Here is a 22008-nt window from a genome sequence, read left to right as displayed (position 1 = left end):
GACCAGCATGGAAAAGGGAGCCTGGAACTCAAGGATCACATCCCAGGACCAGCATGGAAAAGCAAGCCTGGAACTGGGACATCAACCAATGGGAGATCCCACCCCGAGGCCGGGAACACTGGGAACAGGAGGGCTGTAACCTGACCTCAGTGGCTGCCCTGGCTGTGTGGACAGTTCAAGAGTCTAAAAGCACCCCGTGGCACTCCCAGGAAAAGCTGGGATCAAAGCAGCTCCGCTTCCTTTCCCAGGGCATTCCTTCCGTCCTCAGAACTGGGTCCAACATGGGATCCAGCTCATCCCGAGACACGCACAGGGCAAGGTGGTTATTTAGGCACAAAGGGGCCGAGTGTCCTACAAACTCCTGACAACAGCAGGCAAAAAGACTGGTTATTAACATTTAGAAGCTGCAGTTGAGCCACCAAAGAGGAGGGTGGCTGGCAGGGTTTCCTTCTGGGCAGGGAAGAGGAGCTCCAGTCAGTAAGAACAAGGAGTGTTTCATCTCCTGGAGGGTAATTAGGTCTTTTTTTAAGTGGCTTGCATGGAAAACAGGATCCTTCCCAATTAAGTAATGGGCTGGTGATTTCAGGCACTTGAAGAATTTTATTAGCAAAGAGTGTTGGTCTGGCTGTGCCTCCAGTCCTTCCACGGGGAATGGCTGAGGGGGCCAGGACAAATCCCCCTCTCCCGGGGTGCAGCTCCACAGCCTCGGGCCCAGCTTTAGGTGTGCCCTCGTTCAGGTTTCCCTCGTTCAGCCTGTGATCCGTAGGGATCGCTCCCTAGTAAGGGCAAGGGAGGAGTTTGCGGTGGAAAACTCGGAGGGCACTGAAAGAGCCGGGGCAGGGCAGGGACCCCGCGGCACCGGGAGAGCTGAGCTGGCTCCCTGCCCGCACGGCGCCCTCGAGATTAACATCTGAACAAGCTTTCAGCTCCTCTTTCCTAATTAAACAGCTTGTAATTGCTTCCCTTCCCGGGATGGGCAGCGCTGGAGTGTCTGCAGTGGGAGGCCCTTCCCGCTGCAGCCCCAACTCGATTCCAAAGCACGGGATTTCTGGCTCTCGGAAAAGCTGCTCGTGCATCCCAGGGCTTCCCAGAGGAACCTGTGTTGTGTGATGTCGAGGTTGTTCCTGGTGGTGCTCCATGCCTCTGAAAACAGGGATTTTGGATCAGTTAGCCTGGATTTGGCAGCAGCTCCATTGGAAGTGTGCAGGCTCAGGACAGGCTCTAATGGGATTTTGGTCGCGCACAGTTATTTCTTTGCCCATGTTGGATACTTTTCCAGTGGGAATTACCCATTTTTCCCAGCCTGTTGCCTGGGACATCCCAGTGTTACATCCCAGAGCTCAGTGTCCAAAGCTGAGCACTGGTTGCACCCATCCAGCCCTCCAGGATGAGGGACTTCAGCCAGAGGGTTTGGGCCACGTTGTCCCAGAAACTTGAGTCTGAGCTGGGCCGTAAATCCCGGGTTATTCCAGATGGAATTCGTTCAGAAGGAATATCTGGCTGTCAAGTGTTTGTGGTGCACAGGGATGGGTGCCCAGTGTCCTACATCTTGTGCTGCCTATAGGGAAGGGCTGGAGAGGGGCACTCCTGGAATCCCCCTGGAACACTCTGCAGAATTAAGGAGGTGGGGAACTGTCCTAACCAGGCCAAATCCATCCCTGCTGCTCCCTGAACTCACTCCTCTCAGCTGCTGGAGAAGGAAAGAGGTTATCCCTGGAGGATCACTGGGATCATCGACCACACCTGGCACGAAGCTCCACCTGTGCCACATTCCTGAGGGAGGGAGAGGCCAGGGGGGTTTAACTGCCTGGAAGTTGGGCAGATCCTGACTCAGAAAGGGCTCAGGAGGGCTCTGGGAGAGAAGGTGGATATAAAATTGGCTCTGTCCGGGGTCAGAGTGTGGCTTCTGCCCCTGTAGCACCGAGGGCTTGGCGGCAGCTTCGGCTGAGCCTGTTTTTCCACTGGAATCCACGCTGGAAACATCCTGTGAAGTCAACCAGGTGCTAACCTGTGTGAATTTTGGCCGTGGAGATCCAGGAAGAGGGAAGGGAAACAAGGAGACAGCAGGTAAAAGGTGACAGAAGTGTGAGGGTGAAGGAGCAGCCCTGGGATGGACGCGGAGCGGAGGAGCCCGGGAGGGCAGGGGGGAAGTCTGGGAGAGCAGAGCTGTCCAGGAATCCTGTCCCAGCAGCACAGGAGAAAGGCTGAGGGGTCCACACGTGCCCCCCTGCTCAGCTCATCCCGTGCTGGCTGTGCCGCAGCTCCAGGACATCCCAACCCAGCTCTCAGGGCAGGAATTCCCCACAGGACACAGCTGGGAATTCCGGCTGCTCCCAGACAGCATCTGAGGGGAATACCACCCCTGGAGCAGGGATAAAGCCTCACCTCCTGCCTGAGAGCAGAGGGAGGCACATCCATGGGAGTGGTGGGAAGAAACACCCCGAATTCCCAAGCTTGGCCTGCAGGGAGAGCATTTGGGGAATTTTAGAAGGGTCTTCTCAGGGGCTTTTGGGTTGGTTTTTGGGATAGGAGTGTGATAAAGGGATCTGGAATACTTTGGGAAGGCTTAGCTGGCAGCTGCTTTGCCTTGGGAATGTGGACTGGCACTGATGAACCCGATCCAGCTCCAGGGTTGGATTGGCACCCTTTCCTTTGGTTTTTTGTTTTTTTTTGGTTTTTTTTTGAATTAGCAACACTGCACCTTTTCAAAAATCCCTGCAAGCTCCACTACGTTTTTGTTCCCAAGACAAGGGGAGTTAAAACCTGAAGTAACAAAAAGCCAAGGGATTTCAGCCTTTCCTAACGAAATATTTTCATTTTATGTCTCTAAACAATGTGGGATTTTCCCTCCATGTTCATTTAATTCTGATTTCCTTTCCTCAGGCCCAGGCAGGATTTAACCCCTCTCACAACATGGTGTTCCCAGTCACTCCTTGGACAGCTCAGGGTTCTTCCCTTCCTTTTTTTTCTCCCCCAGCTTTTTCCAGGCTGCATTCCCTATGGCTACACCTTCCCTTCTTGGGGACTGAGCATCCTGGCTTAGCCTTTCCAGGCTTATTTTCAGGAGTGGCTTGTCCTTATAATCTGGGGGTTTTAAGGATCGGAGGATGAAAACTGTGGGATTTGATCCTGGGAAACAGGGTCCCTGGGGAGGGTGTCCTGCTGCTCACTGGCCATGGCTGTTTCCAGAGGGGGGAGCTGGAATTCTGGGTTTATTCCAGAATCCCGGGGCACTTTGCAAACATTCAGCCAGAGGGAGGTTGTCCAGGGAAGGTGTGTGAAGGGAATCATCCTTCCCAGTGCAGCCATTCCAGAGCCAACTGGGCAAGGCTTAACGGTGCAGGAACCCTTTGGATGGGGAAGGGAGCAGGATTATTGCTCATTTGCATAACGATGGCACCCAAGGGTGCTAATTAAGATCCAGGCCCGTGGTGTGCAGACACTTCAGAGGAGGCAATTGGCTCCAAAGGGAGCTCTTCTGATGGAAAACCTTCCACATAAATACAGAGGGAATGAGGGACTTTATTGAAATGGATTTATTTTGCCCTAGATTTTAGATTTGTAGGGAATATTTGGGAGAAAACCTATATTCCTGAACAGCCCTGGTGTCTAAAACAGACTTATTTTCTGGCCTTTCTAACAGAGATATTCCTGGTCACACAGCAGGAGGATTTTCTAGGAAGTAATGGAAAAACAGAGGAGGAAAAGATGTGTCTGGCCTGGCAGAGCTTATTCTGGAGCTGTAAGGCAAGAGGGAAGGGATGGATCTGGTTTGAGGCAGAGGAATTTTAGGTCTCCACATGGTGAAGAGAGTTTGCTGCTGTGGGGATTACAGAGCTGGGGAATTCCACGTGGATGGGGTTTAAATCCAGGGGAAAACGGGGTTCTGTGGGACACTGAGGGACACAGATGGTTGGGGCTGGGGCAGGGACAGGAGTGGGAAAGGTGACAAACCCTTCAGCTGGACCTGCTGGCCTTTCATCCCTCAAAATCTTCATGGGGAACGGGGATGAGCATCCCAGGTTTTCAGGGAACAGCCACCCGAGTGTGCCAGAGGGAGGGAGCTGTTTGTTGTGCTGTCCCAGCTCTGGAAGTTTCTGTGCACCCAAAGACTCCCTGGCAGCAACAGGAGGTCATAGCCACGGGAACTGGGAGTGCCCAAATCACATTTCCTGCCCCAAAGCATCATTTTGGGGCCATTTTCCCCTTTCTGCTCTCCTTTTCTCCCAAGTGCTGGGCTGTGTTTGGGTGGGGTTGGCAAGAGGAGGCCAGGGAGCAGCATCCTATGGAGAGGAAAGGCTTTCTCCTGGGGCTTTTTCGGGAATGTGTCCTGCAAAATGAGCTGCAGTGGGGAAGAGCTGGAGATGATGCTCCAGGGATTCCTGGATCTCCCTGGCAGTGCCACAGGAGAGGTGTTGCTTCGCTCCCAAACTCCCGGGCCGTGCTTCCACCTTCGAAATGACTCTCACAAGGTGCTTTTGGAGCCTAAACCCTCCGGAATCCACCCTCTCCAGGGAAACCTGGGACTTCACCCACTGGGAGGAGCAGCTTTTGTGTTGTGTGAGGCCTGGAGAAGCTCTGAGGGATTCCAGAGCGGGGGAAATCTTGGAGTTTTCCCCTCAATGTTTCCCCCTCTCCTGCTGAGTTCAGCTCTCCGAGACTCATTCAAGTGGCAAATGATGTTCTTGTTCTTCCAGGAGGGAAGTAGAGCCCTGAGATCAGCACTAGGGCCGTTCCTGCACTAGGGAAGCACATTTGCTTCTGTACCAACCGAGGAAATTGGATCCTATGGCTCCAGCTCATAATTCCCAGATAAGCCATACCACCAAAAACCTTTCTTTTTCCCAGGGCTTGGAGCAACCTGGGCTACTGGAAGGTGTCCCTGCCCATGGTAGGAGGTGGGACTGGATGGGCTTTAAGGTCCCTCCCAGCCCAAACCATTCTGGGATTCCATAATATCAGCCCAGAACTTTACCAAGCCCAGCATCCAACAGGATCCTACAGCCCTGATCCTCAGGTGGAAGGTGGAAATAGCCACTGGATGGAGTTGGTTAATGGAGAAAATCATGGAATCACTGAATTGTTAAGGTGGGAAAAGACCCTTAAGATCATCAAGTCCAACTGTCAAACCAGCACCATCGCCATGGTCACCACTGAACCACGTCCTCAAGTGCCACCTCCACGTGTTTTTTGAACAATTCTGGAAATGGGGACTCCACCCCTGCCCTGGGCAGCTGGGCCAGGGCTGGACAACCCTTTCCATGAAGAAATTTTCCCCAAATCCAGCCTGGCCCTCCCCTGGCACAGCTGGAGGCCATTCCCTCTCCTCCTGTCCCTTGTTCCCTGGGAGCAGAGCCTGACCCCCTCCCAGGGTCCCCCCTCCTGTCAGGGGGTTGCAGAGCCAGAAGGTCCCCCCTGAGCCTCCTTTTCTCCAGGCTGAGCCCCCCCAGCTCCCTCAGCTTCTCCTGCTGCTCCAGCCCCTTCCCCAGCTCCGTTCCCTTCCCTGGGCACATTCCAGCCCCTCCATGTCCTTCTTGTGAGGAGCCCAGAACTGCCCCCAGGGCTGGAGGTGCCCCAGCAGTGCCAGCACAGGGGGACACTCTGGGCCTGTGTCCCGTCAGATTTGCCAAAGGTTTCCTTCCAGACCCCTCTGTTCTGCTGGGGAGCAGGAGGGGAGCGGCTCCAACCCCTGGGAGTTCTGCCGGAGGGACATCCCAAAGGGTGTCTGTGTGTCCTGGGGGCTCCCACAGCTCAGGATCACCATCCAGCTCCTGGCCTGGAGCATCCCTGACCGCCCGGCAGGATTCAGAGCTGGAAAACGCAGGAGCCAGTCGCCCAAAGCTGATCCCAGGGAGCATCACCGATCCCAGGGAGCATCACCGATCCCAGGGAGCATCACTGCTGCCGTCTGTCCCGGCAGGAATCTCGGGGGAGCAGCAGGACGGTGTTTGCTGCCGCCTCTCCCGGGATCGCGGGGGTGGGAACAGGGAAGGCGGTGCCAGGGGAGAGGCTCTGCCCACGTGTGGTTCCTGGCACGTTTCTCTCCCCGTGCCAGTGCCACCCTTTGTGGCTTCCCGTCCCCTCGGGTGGATCCGGGGGGGGAATGGGGTGAGTAAGAAGCAAAGTTTCTGTTTAAGCAATAGAGATGTTGTTTCTCTCGCTCCAGCCCTTCCCCAGAGTCTTCCCTACGTGTTCCCGAACCTCGGCTTGTTCCTCCAGGATAACCACCTGGGAATCACTCTGCCCTCCGGCTTCCAAATCCCTCCATTCCGTGGCAGATGGAGCCTATCCCTGCCCCTGATTTGCGCTGGAAAAGGAATGGATGAGACATTTTGGATAGTTCTTTTCCACTGCTCCTCATCTTCCGCTTTTATTTTGTCCTGGAATGGGAAGGAGTTTAATGAGTAGAAGAGAGCACCAAGGGAGAATGAGAGAATCCCAGACTGGTTTGAGTTGGAAGGGACCTTAAACCATCCAGTTCCACCTCCTGCCATGGGCAGGGACACCTTCCATGAGACCAGGATGCTCCAACCCAGCTTTGGATACTTCCAGGGATGGGCTTTGATGTAGCTGTGTCTGAATCCGCCTCACTCTGGGAGGTCCAAGGAATGTGATTCCTTTTTAACCCAAATTTGCCAGATTACAGGAATTTCTGTGCTCCTGACAGCTCCAGCCTCGTCTCCCACCTTCAGGAAGGAGGCACCCAAGTATTCAGAGGCTCCTCATGGATATTCAGGATGAGTTTTCCTTTCTCTCTAAACAGCAAGTCTATTAAATTTCCGTGGGAAGGGGGAATCCGGGAAGGATGAGCAGGGGTGGGCTGGCTGCTCCTGTGGGAGCTGGATCAATGTTTGGGAGTGTTTGCAGGAGGAATGGGAGCCTTGGGGTGGTGGCAGAGCTTGTCCACGATCTCAGAGCAGGGGATGTGCAGTGGGGAGAGCTCTGGCTGAGACAAGCCAAAGGAGGAGCCTTTGCCAGGCAGCAATGCCGTGAGATCAGCACCTGGAATTCCTCCTGGGCGTGTGGCTTCGCAGGAATACTGCAGGGACAAGCCCACCAGCAGGGAATAACAACCTCATTTTAGATTCTCCTGGAGAGGGTTGGGCCTTTTCATTACTGAGGAGCAGAGTCACTCCAGAATCCAGGAGATTCTGGCAAGGAAAGCCTGGGGGGGGAGGGATGGAAAAGCTGGAAGGCATCCCTGCCAGTGGCAGGGGGTTGGAACTGGAGGAGCTTTCCAACCCAAACCGGTCTGTGACTGGTTTTCTCCTCTGAAACAAGGGCTCATCTCCTGCAGCTTCTGTGAAAAAACAAGGGAGTGGAAAAAGAAAAGAACCATTTCTGACAAACCTATAATCAGATGTCCCCCACATCCCCAAACACTGGGCCAGTGCTGAGGGGTTTCCTTTCTTTTATTTATTCATTTGTTTGTTGGGGAAAAAGAAACCCTGATTGTCGTGGCAGACTCTAAACCAACCAACTTTTTCCCCCCTGACTTTCTGTTTGTGGTTGTTTGTGATTCAACTCCAACCCTAAACAAGCAGTGAGTGCTCTGCAAACTCCTCATCCCGAGGGGGGACATCCAGGAGTTTCTCCTTCCTGGTCACTGGAAGGAGGGACCCAGCTGTTGTCAGAAGGAAGAATTAACTCTTTGCTTCCAAGACAGGCAGTGAGATGTTCTCTGCTGTGTCTTGGGGTGATCCCAGATCTCTCTGTTAGAGATCTGTTGATCTCTTGGCAGATCCCTCCTCAAGAGCCCTCATGTCCTGCTCCCACTGGCCACCAACCCCAAGGTTACTCCAGAAGCCTCTGGGTTCTGTAGACTCCAGAAGGTCTATCCCACCTTTTTCTAAGGTCTCCTCTCCCACTTTCTTCCCAGGCCTGGAAAAACACCTCAGTCATGTCCGCTCTGAGGGATTCCTGCTCTGGATTTGGTTTTTCCTCTCCTTGAAGGGACGTGGGGAGGAAGCCCAGCAGTGGGACAGCAGCAGAGTGTCCCCCACTCCGGGCTCTGTGGCTGTGACACTGTGGCCCTGCTGTCCCCTCCACAAAGGTGTTTTTACAGCAGAACTGTTATTTTGCTTATCCCCTTTTTTTTTTCATCTCTTCCAGGGGCTTGTTGGCTTCAGGCAGTCTGTGCAGGGGAAGGTGCTGCTGTGACCATGATGTCCCTGGGTGTCAGCAAAGGTAATTCCTTCCCTCTCGTGGTGATTCCTGTGTTTCCTCAGCTCAGCTGTACCTGCTGGAATGTCTCTGCTCAGCTCCCTCAGTGCAGTGTGTCCAAGGGCAGAGGACACCACTTCCCTGGCACCCCACTCCAGGAATGACCAGGAATGACACGGAGGGGCTGGAGCGTGTGCAGGGAAGGGAAGGGAGCTGGGAAGGGGCTCAGGAGCAGCTGAGGGAGCTGGGGGGCCTCAGCCTGGAGAAAAGGAGGCTCAGGGGGGACCTTCTGGCTCTGCAACCCCCTGACAGGAGGGGGGAGCCGGGGGGGGGTCGGGCTCTGCTCCCAGGGAACAAGGGACGGGATGAGTGGGAACAGCTTCAAGTTGCACCAGCGGAGATTTAGGTTGGATGTCAGGGAAAATTTCTTCATGGACAGGGTTGTCCAGCCCTGGCCCAGCTGCCCAAGGCAGGGGTGGAGCCCCCTCCCTTGGAAGCATTCAAGAAACACGTGGATGTGGCACTTGAGGACGTGGTTCAGTGGTGACCGTGGTGGTGGTGCTGGTTTGAGGGTGGGACTCAGGGATCTGAAAGGTCTTTTCCCACCTTAACCATCCTGTGATTCTGTGATTCCTTGTCTGGGACCTGCTCCAGCCTGAAGCTCCAAAATGAAGCTATAAATCCCATGGTGATGACAATATAGAGAGCTGGAGGGCTTGGAGCCTGGCTGAAGGCTTTGAGATGAGCAGATCACTAATAAATTCCCACATTATCCTCTTTTCAAGACCCCCCTCAAAATTCCCTGTCTCTGCAACCCCCACTGAAAGTACAGCCACAATTAGATGGGATGATGCTTCCAAATCCACAGGGAAGCCGAACCAGTGCTATGGAGCTGATGGGAATGCCCCATTTCCATTAGGAAACAGCTTTAATTTTCAATTTCAGTGCTTCCCTTTCCAGGTACTCCCCATGGAAGGTGTCCCTCAAGTGCATCCTGACAGGGCTGTGGCCCTGTATAACCGTGCCTTTTACCTGCTCCTGCTGATTCCACGTGGGGAAGGACACCCTCCTCATCCTCAGAGCTGTGTTTTCCTTAGAGATGATCCAATGGGACCTTTTTTTTTTTAACAAAATAAAAATCCTACTCCTAACAAACAATGTCTCCTCGAAGCACAGGAGCCTGTGCCAGAGATAAATCAATTTACTGCCCGGCAGCTCCTCGGGGATGAGGTTTTTTTGGGCAGCCTTCAGCTCATCCTGAGCACAGAGACTGAGCTGCCCTTCCTTCCTGATGGATACATGGAGTTATTTCGTGTTTCCACAGGCTCAGGGAGCCCAGGAAGCTCTCTTGGATTGATGATAAGCTGCAGGAACTCGCTGGTGTCCAAACCCCTGAGCTGGTTTGGCTCCAGTGTGAGGAGCAGAGCAGGCTCCACGTTTTCAGCCTTTATCAGGCATTTCCAAACTGGAAAAAGATGGGAAATAGAAACACATGGAAAAGGAGATTTCCTTATCTGGTCCTCCACGGGAAAACAGCAAAAATGCCCCCTAAAATGCCCCTGCTTATCTCTCTCTCTATAATATCCAGCTGTAATCACTTTGATCCAGCAGGATTTTGGCACTCTGGGATGACCAGAGCCCTTCCCATCAATCACCTGCACATTTCCTTCCCTTGGGAGAGACTTTTCCTGTCTGCTTCCCTGTCTGCTCCCAATATTTTTGGCTTTAATACTCCTCCCCATGAACATGTGCTTTTTTCCCCCCATCTGTTTCCCACGGGGAGGACTTGGCAGCTCCCAATCCACAAACCTTCTGTTTTCCCACGTTTTGATTTTATGTTTAATTGCATTGCTGACCTTTCCAACCAGAGAGCGTAGTTGTGCTTGGTTGCCTGGACAGAGAGAAGGAGGAGGAGGAAGAGGATGGAGATGAAGGAGAGCCCACCCAGGAGAGGACATTCCCAGATTTAGGGAGACTCGGGTGGACAATATGCTTTTGAAACGGAGCTTGGGGATGGAAATGTGGGAATGAGGAGCCAAAGGATGTGTCTCCTCCAGCTGGGACAGGCCACCAGGGCAAGCTGAGACCACTGAGGTGTGAAAACACCCTGCAGATGAGGAGATGCATCAGGATAAGTTGATCCTGAGGACTGGATGACCCCGTGTCTCCACGTTTCGTTGGAAGTGGGAAAAGACTCGCCCGGTGTTGGGACCTCTGGCAGGGAGGAGAGAGCCCCGTGCTCCTGCTCCTCCACCCCCTCTCACCTGCTGCTCTGGGAGGCCTTGGCCTTTCTGATCCCTCTCTCCTCCCTCCCCTTGGCTCTCCAGGAGGGATCATCCCCCCCACGGACGAGGACCGGCGCAGGATCATTAAGCAGATGAAGGTTCGCACCACCCTGAGAGGAGACAAGAGCTGGATCCACCACCACAACTCGGACTCTGAGGATGAGAAGAAGAGCAGCCCCCTGTAAGTGTGCCCATGAGGATGCTCCTCTTCTTCTTGCCTTTCCATGAGGATGTTCCCTTTTCCCTTCCCTTCTCCTCCCACTCCTGTGAGCAGCCCCACAGAACGCCCTGAGTTGGAAGGGACCCACAAGGACCATCCAATCCAACCCTTAGCCCTGCACAGGACGCGCCGACAATCCCACCTTCTCCAAGCACTCCTGGAGCTCTGGGTTCTCCAAGCCCTCTGTTCTCCAGCTGCAGAGGTGTTTTGGGGTCCCTGAGGTGCCAGGCAGTGACAGGGCCAGAAGGAAGTGCTGCTCCTGCTTATTTTGGATAAATGCAGGCTGGGGCTCTGGGAAATCCCCTTTCCTGGGAGCTGGGAATCCAGCAGCACAGGCACATTGGAAGTCTCAGGAGAACTCCAAATTTTTTTGAAGTGCTTTAGCATCTCCAGAGTGACAAACACAGGGCAGACCTGGCTGGGAGGGAGTTCAGCTCCCACAGTGCCAGGGAACACCAGCTTTGCTGGAATTAGAACCCAAACCAAGCCCAAATCCATCTTTTCTTCCAGCTCTCTCCAAAACCATCATTGCCATGTTCAGCCAGACCCTCAATTCATGATGTTTTCTCCTCTCTCAGGTCTGGCCGGGCCGGTGGGGGATCCCCAGCCCCAAAACCTGCTGCTCCCCAGAACGACAGGTAATTTTGGGGGCCCATCTTGGTTTGGGGATCCGTCCTGTTCCTTCCCCTCTCACGAGGTCGGTGCTTCCAGTGGTTCTTCCCCTCCTCAAACCTGCTCCCTGCTGGGATTGTGCTGGAAAAGCAGAGCCCTTGAGGAGCCCCTGCCTTGTGCTGGGGGCTTCGTTTGGAGCCAGCAGACACTGCCAGGGGGGCTGATTTTAATGGGGGAACTCGAAAATTCACTGCTCTTCTAAGAACATCTTCTACAGAGGTTGTGTAAGGCCTTGGAAACTGTCCCCATGGAGAGGGCAAAGGTGGGAGGGAGGGATGGAGGGAGGGAGGGAAGGAGGAAGGATGGATGGAGGGATGGATGGAAGGAAGGAAGGATGGAGGAATATATGTATGGAGGGAGGGAGGAATGGATGGATGAGAGATGGAGGGATGGAAGGAAGGATGGAGAGAGGGAGGGATGAATGGAGGGAGGGAGGGAAGGAAGGATGGAGGGAAGGGAGGATGGAGGGAAGGAAGGATAGAGGGAAGGAAGGATAGAGGGATGGATGGAGGGAGGGATGGATGGAGGGAGGGAAGGAAGGATAGTGGGATGGAGGGAAGGAAGGATGGGTGGATGGATGGAGAGAAGGATGGATGGATGGAGGGAAGGAAGGAAGGAAGGATGGATACTTTCCAGCCCACAGTCCCACAAGACTGGGGTTGCAGCTCAGCCTCCTGTGTGCTCTAAGCCTGGGGGCTCCTCAGAGCAGGAGAAGCCCTGGGTGGGACTGAATTCCCCTCAGAGCCGGAGCACAAGGGCTCTCCAGGGACCCAGGGGCTGGGAGGAGGGCTGTCCTGGGATATCAAACTGTTGGGAAGGGCCTAGTGCTGTGTGAGAGCTCGGTGCCACTGCTGGGACAGCACTGCCCGCTCCCAGGAGCAGTTTCCTGCTTCCTCTCCCTTTTCCTGTGCCAGCTCTTGCCACTTCTTGTAGCACTTAGACAGGACACCCCCAGAGGAGCTCCCTTCCCAGGAATGGACCCTCAGAGGAGTTCACATAAAGTTGTTTTCCAGTGATAAACCAACCAGGAGCTCGATTACACCCAACTTCTCCCCTCTGTGCCCTCAACTTGCTGTTAACTTTGAGCCAGAAAACCCTGCCAGCGTGGCTAATTGGAATTGGAAAATTCTAAAACTCGCTTTTCTTATTAAAAAAAAAAATCAAAATCTTTTCTAGGGCTTGTCCTGATGACTACTCATTTCTAAAGAACCCTCCCCAGGCTGACCCAGGTGCAGCAGCTCTGGGATCCCTCCAGGCCTGCTCAGCTGGATTTTTGGTGTGACATCCACTTGGACATTCCCTTTTAATCCTGGTGCTGCTGCTGTTGTTTTTCCCCGTGTTTCTTGACTCACTGATGTCTGTTCTTTGCACAGGTCACCTTCCTCCAAGCCCCAGTCCGGCTACCTCATCAGGTTGGTATGGAATGGGATAAATTTGGGCTGCAGGGGAAGGAGAGCTGGATCAGGAGCAACAAGTGTGAAAAACAGTCCTCTCTGGTGGGTTCTGTTGGTTGGGAACACAGTGCTCAGGGAGGGCCTTGCTGAAGAGACAGTCCTGTTGTTTAACACATAGTTTGGTCTTGGTTCCAAACATTTTCCAGCCAAAAATTGAAGCTGTCCCTTCCCTCCCCAGGGGGGTGTTCACCAGGACCATCGACAAGACCTCGGCCGTGCCAGATTCCTCCTCTCCCAACCAAGCACAGAAAAAGTACGTGTGCGTCTTTTTCTCCAGGAAAAGGAGCTTTTAAACACTTGGAACACCTTTCTGGTCATCCTCTCACTTTGTCCAGTGCTTGGGGGCTCCCAGAGCTCCCCTAAATCCCTCTGGAATGCTGGGGTCAAACCCCGTGTGTTCCTCGCCGGAGCTCGGGGCGGCTGCCAAAGGACTTGTGGGTTTGGGTTTAGTTTGGCAAAGGGTTTGGAGTGAGGAACAAAGCCCCGGGAATCCTTGCAAAGCTGGAACGCTTGATGTCGGTGTTTTTAATGGGGTTTGTTTGTTGGGGGTTATTTTGAAACCTGTTTTGTGCAAGGCACTGACTTTGGAACCCGAGGAGTCAGATCTGAGTGTGGCTCTGATCTGAGCCCAGAGGAGCTGTGGCCGCCCCACCCCTGCAAGTGTCCAGGTTGGACGGGGCTTGGAGCAACCTGGGAGAGTGGAAGGTGTCCCTGCCCATGGCAGGGAGTGGAACTGGAAGATCTTTAAGGTCCTTCCAACCCAAACCATCCCATGGTTCTGTGATTCTAGAAGTCCTTTGTTTCATCTCAAGTCAAATATTTTGTAACCCCATTTCCCCCCCCTGTTTTGGGGACAAGGATAATGCCACAAGGTCCTGGGGTGGAATTCCCCCATCCCACAGCAGGATATGCCCACACCAGCTCCGACAGCTCACAGTATCCCTGGGGAAGCAAAGCAGACCTCAAATCCCAGTCCTAAACCCTAAAAAGAAAGCAAATGCTGCTCTTCAATTCAACAGCATTTAGTGAGGGTGGATATTTGGGCTGACCCTGTTTTCCTCCACCCTGTGGAGCTCCCCTGGGGAAGGATCACATTAACAGGTGTGATTTGTGCCTCCTGCAGCAATTCCATGAAGGGACAGAGCCCGGGCCGGTCCCCCTCTGGATACAGGATGACCACTGAGGACTACAAGAAACTGTGAGTGTGCAGAGGGAGCAGCTCCCTGTCCCTGCTCAGTGCCAAGGCCACCTGCACAGGGATGCCCAGGAAGCTTCCAGAGCTCCCACTGGAAAGAAGTGGCTCCCAGAGCCTCCGTGGCCATCAAGTGTTCCTTGAACTGGCCTTTGCATGGAGGGAGTTTTATCCCAAGGCACAGGCTGGAGGATGCAACCTGGGAACTTGGTTTGGAGCATCGCTGGACTTCCTGAAAGCTGGAGAAAGGAGGAGCCTTGTGGCAGGGCAGCACTGCTGGAATGTGGCTCTGCTCTGGAATGGGGCTGGAGGAAGGAAACAAAACCCTGCAGGGACGAGTGCACCCCAATGCACATGGAAAATACAAGTGTTTTCCAGGAACTGAACCATTTCCACATGTCCATGGATTCAGCTGTGTTTGGCTTGTGCCCCTTACCCTGGCTCTCCCCTTCCCTCTCTGTTGCAGAGCTCCTTACAACGTCAGGCAGAAATCCGTGGATGGGGATGAGGAGGACGTGCCTTTTTCTCCGGATGAACACAAGAAGAGGTGAGTCCTGGAGGTCCCTCCGTGTTCCTGCAGGGACAAGGACAAGTGGCATCTCTCCAGCTGGGCTGTTCATTCCTGGGAATGACATGGATGAGCCATTAGGGCTGGTTTGCATTAAAATAGTAATAATAATAATAATAATTATAATATATTTCTGCTCAGAGCCCAATTCTGCCCACGGGCCACTGCCCTCCCAACAAAATGTAATTAAAAGCCTGACATGATCCAACCTGACAGCACAGCCCAATTAACTGGGCAGCTGGGAAGGGCTGTGGAATCCATGGGCTGCCTCGTGTCCCAGTGAGAAGATAGAGATGTACAGGCAGCCTGGCAGGAGGGGAGGAGCCCAACTCCCTCCCCCGGGGTCGGGATCACTCAGGGATGGAATCCAAGGCCACATCCTGGCAGGTCTGTCACGCTCATCTCAGGAGCAGAATCGTAGAATCAACCCAGATTTGTTTGGGTTGGAAGGACCTTAAAGCCCATCCAGTCCCACCCCTGCCATGGGCAGGGACACCTTCCACTGGACCAGGTTGCTCCAAACCCTGTCCAGCCTGGCCTTGGACACTTCCAGGGATGGGGCAGCAGACAAGAACAGGTCTGATTTCTCTTGTTGCTTCCAGCTGAGCCTCTGAAGCCCCTTTTCCTCAGACACGAGCCTTGTACAGATGAAAACTGGGTAATTTGCCCCCTGGGGTCAAACCATCAGAAGCTGTTTCAGGGATTTTTTCTCTCCCTTGGTGCTCCCGGTGCTCCTGCTGTTGGGGTGAACACAGAGTGTGTCCTGTCTTCCCATTTTTCTGTCCCATGGTATCCAATATTGCAAAAATCCAGGTCTGGGAAAAGAATGGAAAACTCTCTCTGCCCTCCTGCAAGAGGAAGTATTTGGTTTTCCCCCCTGGTGCTTTCCATCCACGTGGAAGTGCTGTGGTCCAGCAGGAACGATACTGAAGAAGTTAAGACACTGTCACTGCTCTGAGCTCTGGCTCAAAGGAGACTGGAGATTTTAGGGTAATTCCTTCACAGAAAGAGGGGTCAGTGGTGGAGTCCCCATCCCTGGAAGTGTTCAGGAAACCTGTGGATGTGGTACTTGAGGACGTGGTTTAGAGGTGACCGTGGTGCTGGTTGATGGTCAGAAGGTCTTTTCCCACATTGACGATTCTCTGATTTCTGCTCCCCAGAGTGTGGGAGCTCTGTCAGGGTCAGCACTAGCCTCCTCTGGGTTATTCCTGGAATCTCCAGCTCAGCCAGGGTGAGGATGAGCAGGATGTGACCCTGTCTCTCCCTCCTTGCAGGACTGAGGCTGCCAACAGTGTCCTGCGGCGCTCGGCCGGCCGGGAACGCGCCTACGTCCTGTCGGCGGCCAAGAAGAGCAATGGGTGAGTCTCCAGTGTCCAGGGTGGGGCAGGAGCTGGGAAGGGGCTGTTGGAGGTGTCTCACAGGAATGTTGGCTGGTCCCAGGGCTCTGAAGGTGAAGGGAACCATGGTAATGGTGAAGGTGCAGCTGCCAAGGATGTGCCACAGAGATGCTCCGAGGGCTGCTCTGGAGCCAGGCTGGGAGAGCTGGGGGGGTTCACCTGGACAAGAGAAGGCTCCAGGGAGAGCTGAGAGCCCCTTGCAGGGCCTAAAGGGGCTCCAGGAGAGCTGGAGGGGGAGTGGGGACAAGACCTGGAGGGACAGGACAAGGGGAAATGNGGACAGTTTTGGGCAGCTGCAGTGGGAGCTGGTTGGATGAGGAGTGACAGCCTTGTTCTTTCCCTTCTCTTGCAGCCCCACGACCGAGAGCAGGAGCCAAACATCCCCATCCCTGAGGGAAACTTCAGGGAGAAGCTCCACTTCTGCTGGAATCAGGTGGGTCTCTTGGCCCCTCGGGCTCCCCAGGAAAGGGACGTTTGGCTCTGCCTGGGGAGGGGTTTTCCTGGAGACACATCCAGGACACAGCAAGAACTCAGCAGAGGGAGCTGAGGAGAGGAGCACTTCCCAAAAGCATCAGCAGTCTGGGAGGAAACATTCCCAGATGGACCTCCCACAGCTTGGACATCACCTGGTTCTCTGTGCTGAGGAGATGAGCCCAGACCTGCAGCTCTTTGAACCTGCTCTTGTTTGACCCCAATCCCTGCCCTGTTGGCAGCACAATCCCAACAAACACCCCCCTGTGCAGTCCCTGTGCCCCAGGCTGCCCCTCAGCCCCCTCCCTCACGCTTCCTGCTGTTCTCCCTGCAGGAATGGTGAGGACAGCCAGGCCCTGAACGGGAAATCCTCCTGGGAGGCTGTGACACAGCGTGGGGACAGGTAAGGAGTGGGGAGGGGCTGCTCTGTGCTGCTCAACACAAGCTCTTTGCTCAGGAACAGCATCCACCTGCTCCTGGTGTCCCCCGGACGGGATCCCTCCAGCCTGGCCTGCATTCCAAGAGCATCATCTGCTGGCTGAGCTGCAGCTTGTCGGTGTTCTCCACCCTTCCTTCCCCTCCCTGCAGGACCCTGCTCTCTGCCTCAGTCCCTAAACGCTCTTGTTCATGCATTTCATTTTATTTTCCTGCTCCAGTTGCCATTCCCTGGGGAGTTTTTCCACCTGCAGGGGATGTGTTGACCCTCAGTGGCCAGTGGCTCCTGCTGATGTGGGTTCTGGGCCTCTGTGGGAAATCTGGAGGGGGTGGGGAAGTGTGGAAAGCTCTGTTGTGTGGAGGAAAACCTGAGGAACAAGGAACTGATTGGGAATTTAAAGGCTAACGGAGGTTCCCAAAGGACAGGTGACACAGGGAATTCAAAGCTGAGGGCAGGGAAGGTTCTGGCCCTCCTGAGAGAGAGGGATCTGCCTCTCCTTGGTCCTGTGGAATGCACACAGGAGAATTCCAGAGAGGCTGTTGATTGTTGACTCCCTATCCCTGGAAGTATCCAAGGCCAGGTTGGACAAGGCTTGGAGCAACCTGGGCTAGTGGAAGATGTCCCTGCTCATGGCAGGGGGTGGAGCTGGATGAGCTTTAAGATCCTTCCAACCCAAACCATTCCATGATCCTGTGGTATCTGCAGCTTTCTGCAGAACTGGGGAAATCCTCCAAGTCTTCCTCCCTGAGAGGGATGAAACTTCAGGAAAAGAAAAACCACGAGAGCTCTGCAATAGAAAGTCCAATTTTCAGCCTCAGCTCTTAAAGTGCTCTCTCCAATCTCGTTGAGTGCACGAGAAAAATCAGAACAAACCTAAACTGCCTCCAGCATGGAGCAGCTCTTTGTGACAGTTTGTGTTTGGACAAGAGCTGCATTTACAAGACCCTGATCTTAGCTGCAGCTTCAAAACAGTTCTGTGGGGAAAAAAAGAACCCCCCGTGTGGGTTCACAGGAGGGAAGAACCTCACAGGAGCGTGAGGGATGTGTGGGAGCTCTTGGTGCCCAAGGCTCTGCTGTCCATATCTTCCCTGGGAGGGAAAAAAAAGCAGATTTTCAAGGTCTCTGCTCTCCCAGGAGCTGTGATGGGGTGGGGTTTTTTGTGGTTTTTTTGCAGGCTGCTTTCACTAGAAATGCTTTTCCTCTTGACATAACTCTGGGTGACACAACGAGGCACCGGGAGGGAGGTGCAGCAGGAGCAGGGAGGGGATGTGCCAGCAGCACTCAACGGTGCCCAGGGTGGGAGAAGTGCTTGGATAGGATGTGTAAGGACATGGAAAGCGCTTGGACAGGGTCTATAAGGACTTTGAGGGTGTTTTTTCCCTGGCTGCTGGTTCCTCTGGAGCACTGGGCAGTGTGTGCTGTGGGAAGAGCCAGGTCTGCGTGCTGGGAGAACAACAATTAAAAAAAAAATTATCAATTTCCAATTAAAAAGGCCCTTTGGGAAAGCTTCTTTCCTTCCCAGCTGCTTTTTCTACTTGTATATTTTCATTTGTATTATTTGATTTGGAATTTGTCCCCCCTGGGCACTGCCAGCTCTGCCCAAAGGGGGTGACAGGACCCTGCAGCCCCTGGGGCAGTACTGGGTCAGGGATTTTGGGGGCTCTGCCCCTGCCCAAGGTGTGTTTTTTCCCTCCAAACTTCTAACTGTTGCCTCAATCCTTCCTTCACAGCAGCCCAACACAGGAATTCCCACCCTTGTTTGCCAAGAGGTAGGTTGTGGACCCTCGGGAAGCACTGCTGGAGTGGGTTCTGTGGATATTCCAGGTTAAGTGCTGGGATAGCAGATCCCAGGTGTTTCAAAGCAGAGGAAGGACAATTCCCTTAAAAAGGATGCTTGGGGTTGGATCCCACTGGGATTCTTTTGAGATAAACAGTGGGAAAACAACACTGATGGTGCTTTGGGTTATGGACAATGTGAGAACATGGAGAGACTTTCTGCTTCCAGGGAATCTGACTCTGGCCAGCCAGGGAATGCTCTTCAGGCATTCCACTTCTAAAGCTGTCAGTGGGGTAGGGAAATGTCTCTCTCTGGAATTCAGGCACTCAGATGGTGCTGGCTGTAAAATTGTCTCTGACCTGGCTCCGTTCAGCTCAGGAGGAGGAGCAGGAACAACCTGCCCCGGGGGAAACAGGGCAAGCACAGCTCCAGGGAAAACAGGACCACACCTCCTGGATTAGCTAGGGAAAATAGGAAACAACGTGGTGTTTGTCTCACTTTTTCCCCTTGGAAAGGATTGAGATAGAAGAGGAGGAAGGGCAGCAGAGGAGGAGTCCAACGGTGCCGGGTTCCCGCCGGTTTGCGCCGGATGACAGCAGGTATTCGCTCGGCCTGGGGCAGGGTGGCACTGGGATGCCAGGGCACTGGGATGCCAGGGCACGCTGGTCTGGGGATAAGTGCATTTCTCTGCAAGGCAGCAGCTCCCTGAGCACAACCAGAGATGGAAGATTTGCAAAGGACGCTTCCTGGAGAAACTGTGGCTGCTCCATCCCTTGGAAGTGTCCAAGGCCAGGTTGGACGGGGCTTGGAGCCACCTGGGCTGGTGGAAGGTGTCCCTGCCCATGGCGGGGGGTGGCACGAGGTGTTTAAGGTCTCCACCGACCCAGAGCATTCTGTCATTCCATGATTCTGAAATCCTGATTGTCCTTTCCTAAGGAAAGAATCCGAAGTGAATGATGACCTCAGCTCTCCTGGGGAAACAAAGGGGCAGCCAAAGGGACAGGGCAGTGTCACCAAGTACCAAGTGACAGCCCTGGGGGTGGCAAACGGCCTTGAATGTCACCTTTAACATTTCACTGCAACATTAAGGCCTCTCAGGGAGTTGAAGAGGCAGAAGCTGGCACTGAGCCCCTCCTGATCGCCCTCCACAGCCCCCTCAGTCCTGTCTCCACCAGCAATGAGCCTGGTGGCCCTTGAGGAAAGACAATCCCAGGAGGAGTCAGAGCAACCCTCGCCCAGCCCTGAGACAGCAAAGGTTTCCTCTTCCTGCCCAGCTTGGCTGTGTGAACTGCCCCCCTCACCCCCATCCCAAATACTCCATATCCTGGTATTCCCACCCCCTGAGCCAGCTCTGCTTTCTTAGGCCTGAGATTTGGTTATTCTGCTGTGATGGGTGTGAGCAGAGGGGGTGGGAGGTTCATTGTCTTTAAACTGATTTTGAGGGCAGGTGTCGGCCCCAGTCCCTCTCCCAGGGACAACAGACAACCTGGAATGTTCCTGCCATGGAATGACAGACCTCCTCAACCCACACTGGGCAGGAGCAGCTGGCACAGGGTGTGGGGCTGAGGGAGATGCAGGAAGGTTTGGCTGAACCAGGAATATTTGCCCTGGGAGGGAGAATCCTCCTCTGTTTTCAGGCAGAGCCGTTTCATTTGGGATTCAGCTCCATGTCCCTGCTCTGAGGGGTGGCTGGATGCCAGGCAGGGCATTATGAGCTTCTCTGCCACTCTGGGCCTTCATGGGCCCAGCAGGGAGCCCAATAAATGGGGCCTTTCAGCCCCAGCTGCTTTATTTTCGGGATGAAGGAGCTGCCTCGGGAATTCCGGTGCTGATTTCGTGCGGTTGTGTGGCAGGTTTGAGGCAGGGCTGGGGAGAAATTTCCCTCCTTCCCTCACATCACTCGATTTTTGGGGAATTCTGAGCTTTCAGCTGTGCATTTTGGGGGAGTTTGTTGTGCAAATGCACAGGCTGGGCGTAGGAAGAGCTGCAGCTTTTGGTAAAGGGGAAAAATCAGTTTGTAAAACAGGGTCTTTGAGCAGAAAGGCAGGTGTGAGTCCCAGCAGTGCCACGGGGCACAGGGACACCCCTGGGAGGCCTTGCCCAGGGAGAGACAAGAGCTGTGGGGCAGAAAGCAGAACCCCCATGGGAAAAAAGCTCCTAAAAATCCCTTGTCTTTAATGCTTTGTCGTTTGGGTTTTTTGTCAGTGCTAACAGGCCAAGGAAAACCACCCCTGGATCTTCCTGGGATGAGCCAAAGGCAGCAGCAGCCTCTCCCTCCAGGTAAGTGCAGCACAGCCAGGATATCTGGGATAATTCTGGGGGCTGTGGGTCAGAGAGTCCCCCTCAGGGGGGGGAAATGACCCAAATCTTGAACATAGAAGACCTTTTCCCAGATGCAGAGAGCTGTTTTGAAAAGGTTTTATGTCTAAAATCCGTGTCATGTCCTCCAAGGATTTCGCAACATCCTGAGAGAAAACCTCAGGATGTGAAAGGAAAAACCCCAAACGCAGAATCATGGAATGGTTTGGGTTGGAATGGACCTTAAAGCTCATCTTGTTCCACCTTCCACTACCCCAGGTTGCTCCAAGCCCCATCCAGCTGAACTCTTTCTTGCCAAAACAGGTGTAGGGGAATAATTTTCAGTTGTTTTCCATTTTTTTTTTACTGAATCCATGGATACGGTATAAAAAATGGTGAAATGGTTTTCACTGCAAACACGGTGAAGTGTTTTTTGCTACTTCCCTGCTTCTGGTGTGTTTGTTGGGGTGTCACTGCAGGAGGTGGATATTCCTGGCAGATAGCAGCGGTTTCAATTGAAAGGTTTTAATAAGCTAACTCTGTAAATGAGTGGGTTGAAAACAATGATGATTCATTTCCACTTTCTCCATTCCCGAAAGGGACTCTTCAAGCGGGACAGTTTTGGGCAGCTGCAGTGGGAGCTGGTTGGATGAGGAGTGACAGCCTTGTTCTTTCCCTTCTCTTGCAGCCCCACGACCGAGAGCAGGAGCCAAACATCCCCGTCCCTGAGGGAAACTTCAGGGAGAAGCTCCACTTCTGCTGGAATCAGGTGGGTCTCTTGGCCCCTCGGGCTCCCCAGGAAAGGGACGTTTGGCTCTGCCTGGGGAGGGGTTTTCCTGGAGACACATCCAGGACACAGCAAGAACTCAGCAGAGGGAGCTGAGGAGAGGAGCACTTCCCAAAAGCATCAGCAGTCTGGGAGGAAACATTCCCAGATGGACCTCCCACAGCTTGGACATCACCTGGTTCTCTGTGCTGAGGAGATGAGCCCAGACCTGCAGCTCTTTGAACCTGCTCTTGTTTGACCCCAATCCCTGCCCTGTTGGCAGCACAATCCCAACAAACACCCCCCTGT

At 53.9% G+C, this 22008-nt stretch overlaps 1 protein-coding gene across 4 annotated transcripts in view; it reads left to right on the top strand.

The window, feature by feature from the left end:
* The window catches only part of ZNF185 (zinc finger protein 185 (LIM domain)), a 44047-nt gene that overhangs the window by 4490 nt on the left and 17549 nt on the right, over positions 1-22008 (top strand). For all 4 annotated transcript variants that reach the window (XM_017814548.1, XM_017814553.1, XM_017814537.1 and 1 more), the window contains exons 2-13: positions 8113-8187; positions 10491-10629; positions 11247-11306; positions 12714-12752; positions 12973-13047; positions 13918-13992; positions 14453-14533; positions 15829-15912; positions 18589-18627; positions 19151-19234; positions 20841-20915; positions 21622-21702. In XM_017814548.1, coding sequence (XP_017670037.1) covers positions 8163-8187; positions 10491-10629; positions 11247-11306; positions 12714-12752; positions 12973-13047; positions 13918-13992; positions 14453-14533; positions 15829-15912; positions 18589-18627; positions 19151-19234; positions 20841-20915; positions 21622-21702 — 857 coding nt within the window. In that variant the 5' untranslated portion in view covers positions 8113-8162. The remainder of the gene's footprint in view (positions 1-8112; positions 8188-10490; positions 10630-11246; positions 11307-12713; positions 12753-12972; positions 13048-13917; positions 13993-14452; positions 14534-15828; positions 15913-18588; positions 18628-19150; positions 19235-20840; positions 20916-21621; positions 21703-22008) is intronic.

The sequence above is a fragment of the Lepidothrix coronata genome, unplaced genomic scaffold (genome assembly GCF_001604755.1).
Source record: "Lepidothrix coronata isolate B3197 unplaced genomic scaffold, Lepidothrix_coronata-1.0 Scaffold2, whole genome shotgun sequence".
In the NCBI taxonomy this organism is placed as follows: domain Eukaryota; kingdom Metazoa; phylum Chordata; class Aves; order Passeriformes; family Pipridae; genus Lepidothrix; species Lepidothrix coronata.
The sequence above is the reverse complement of the archived record's forward strand: the minus strand, read 5'-3'. Positions and strand labels throughout refer to the sequence as shown.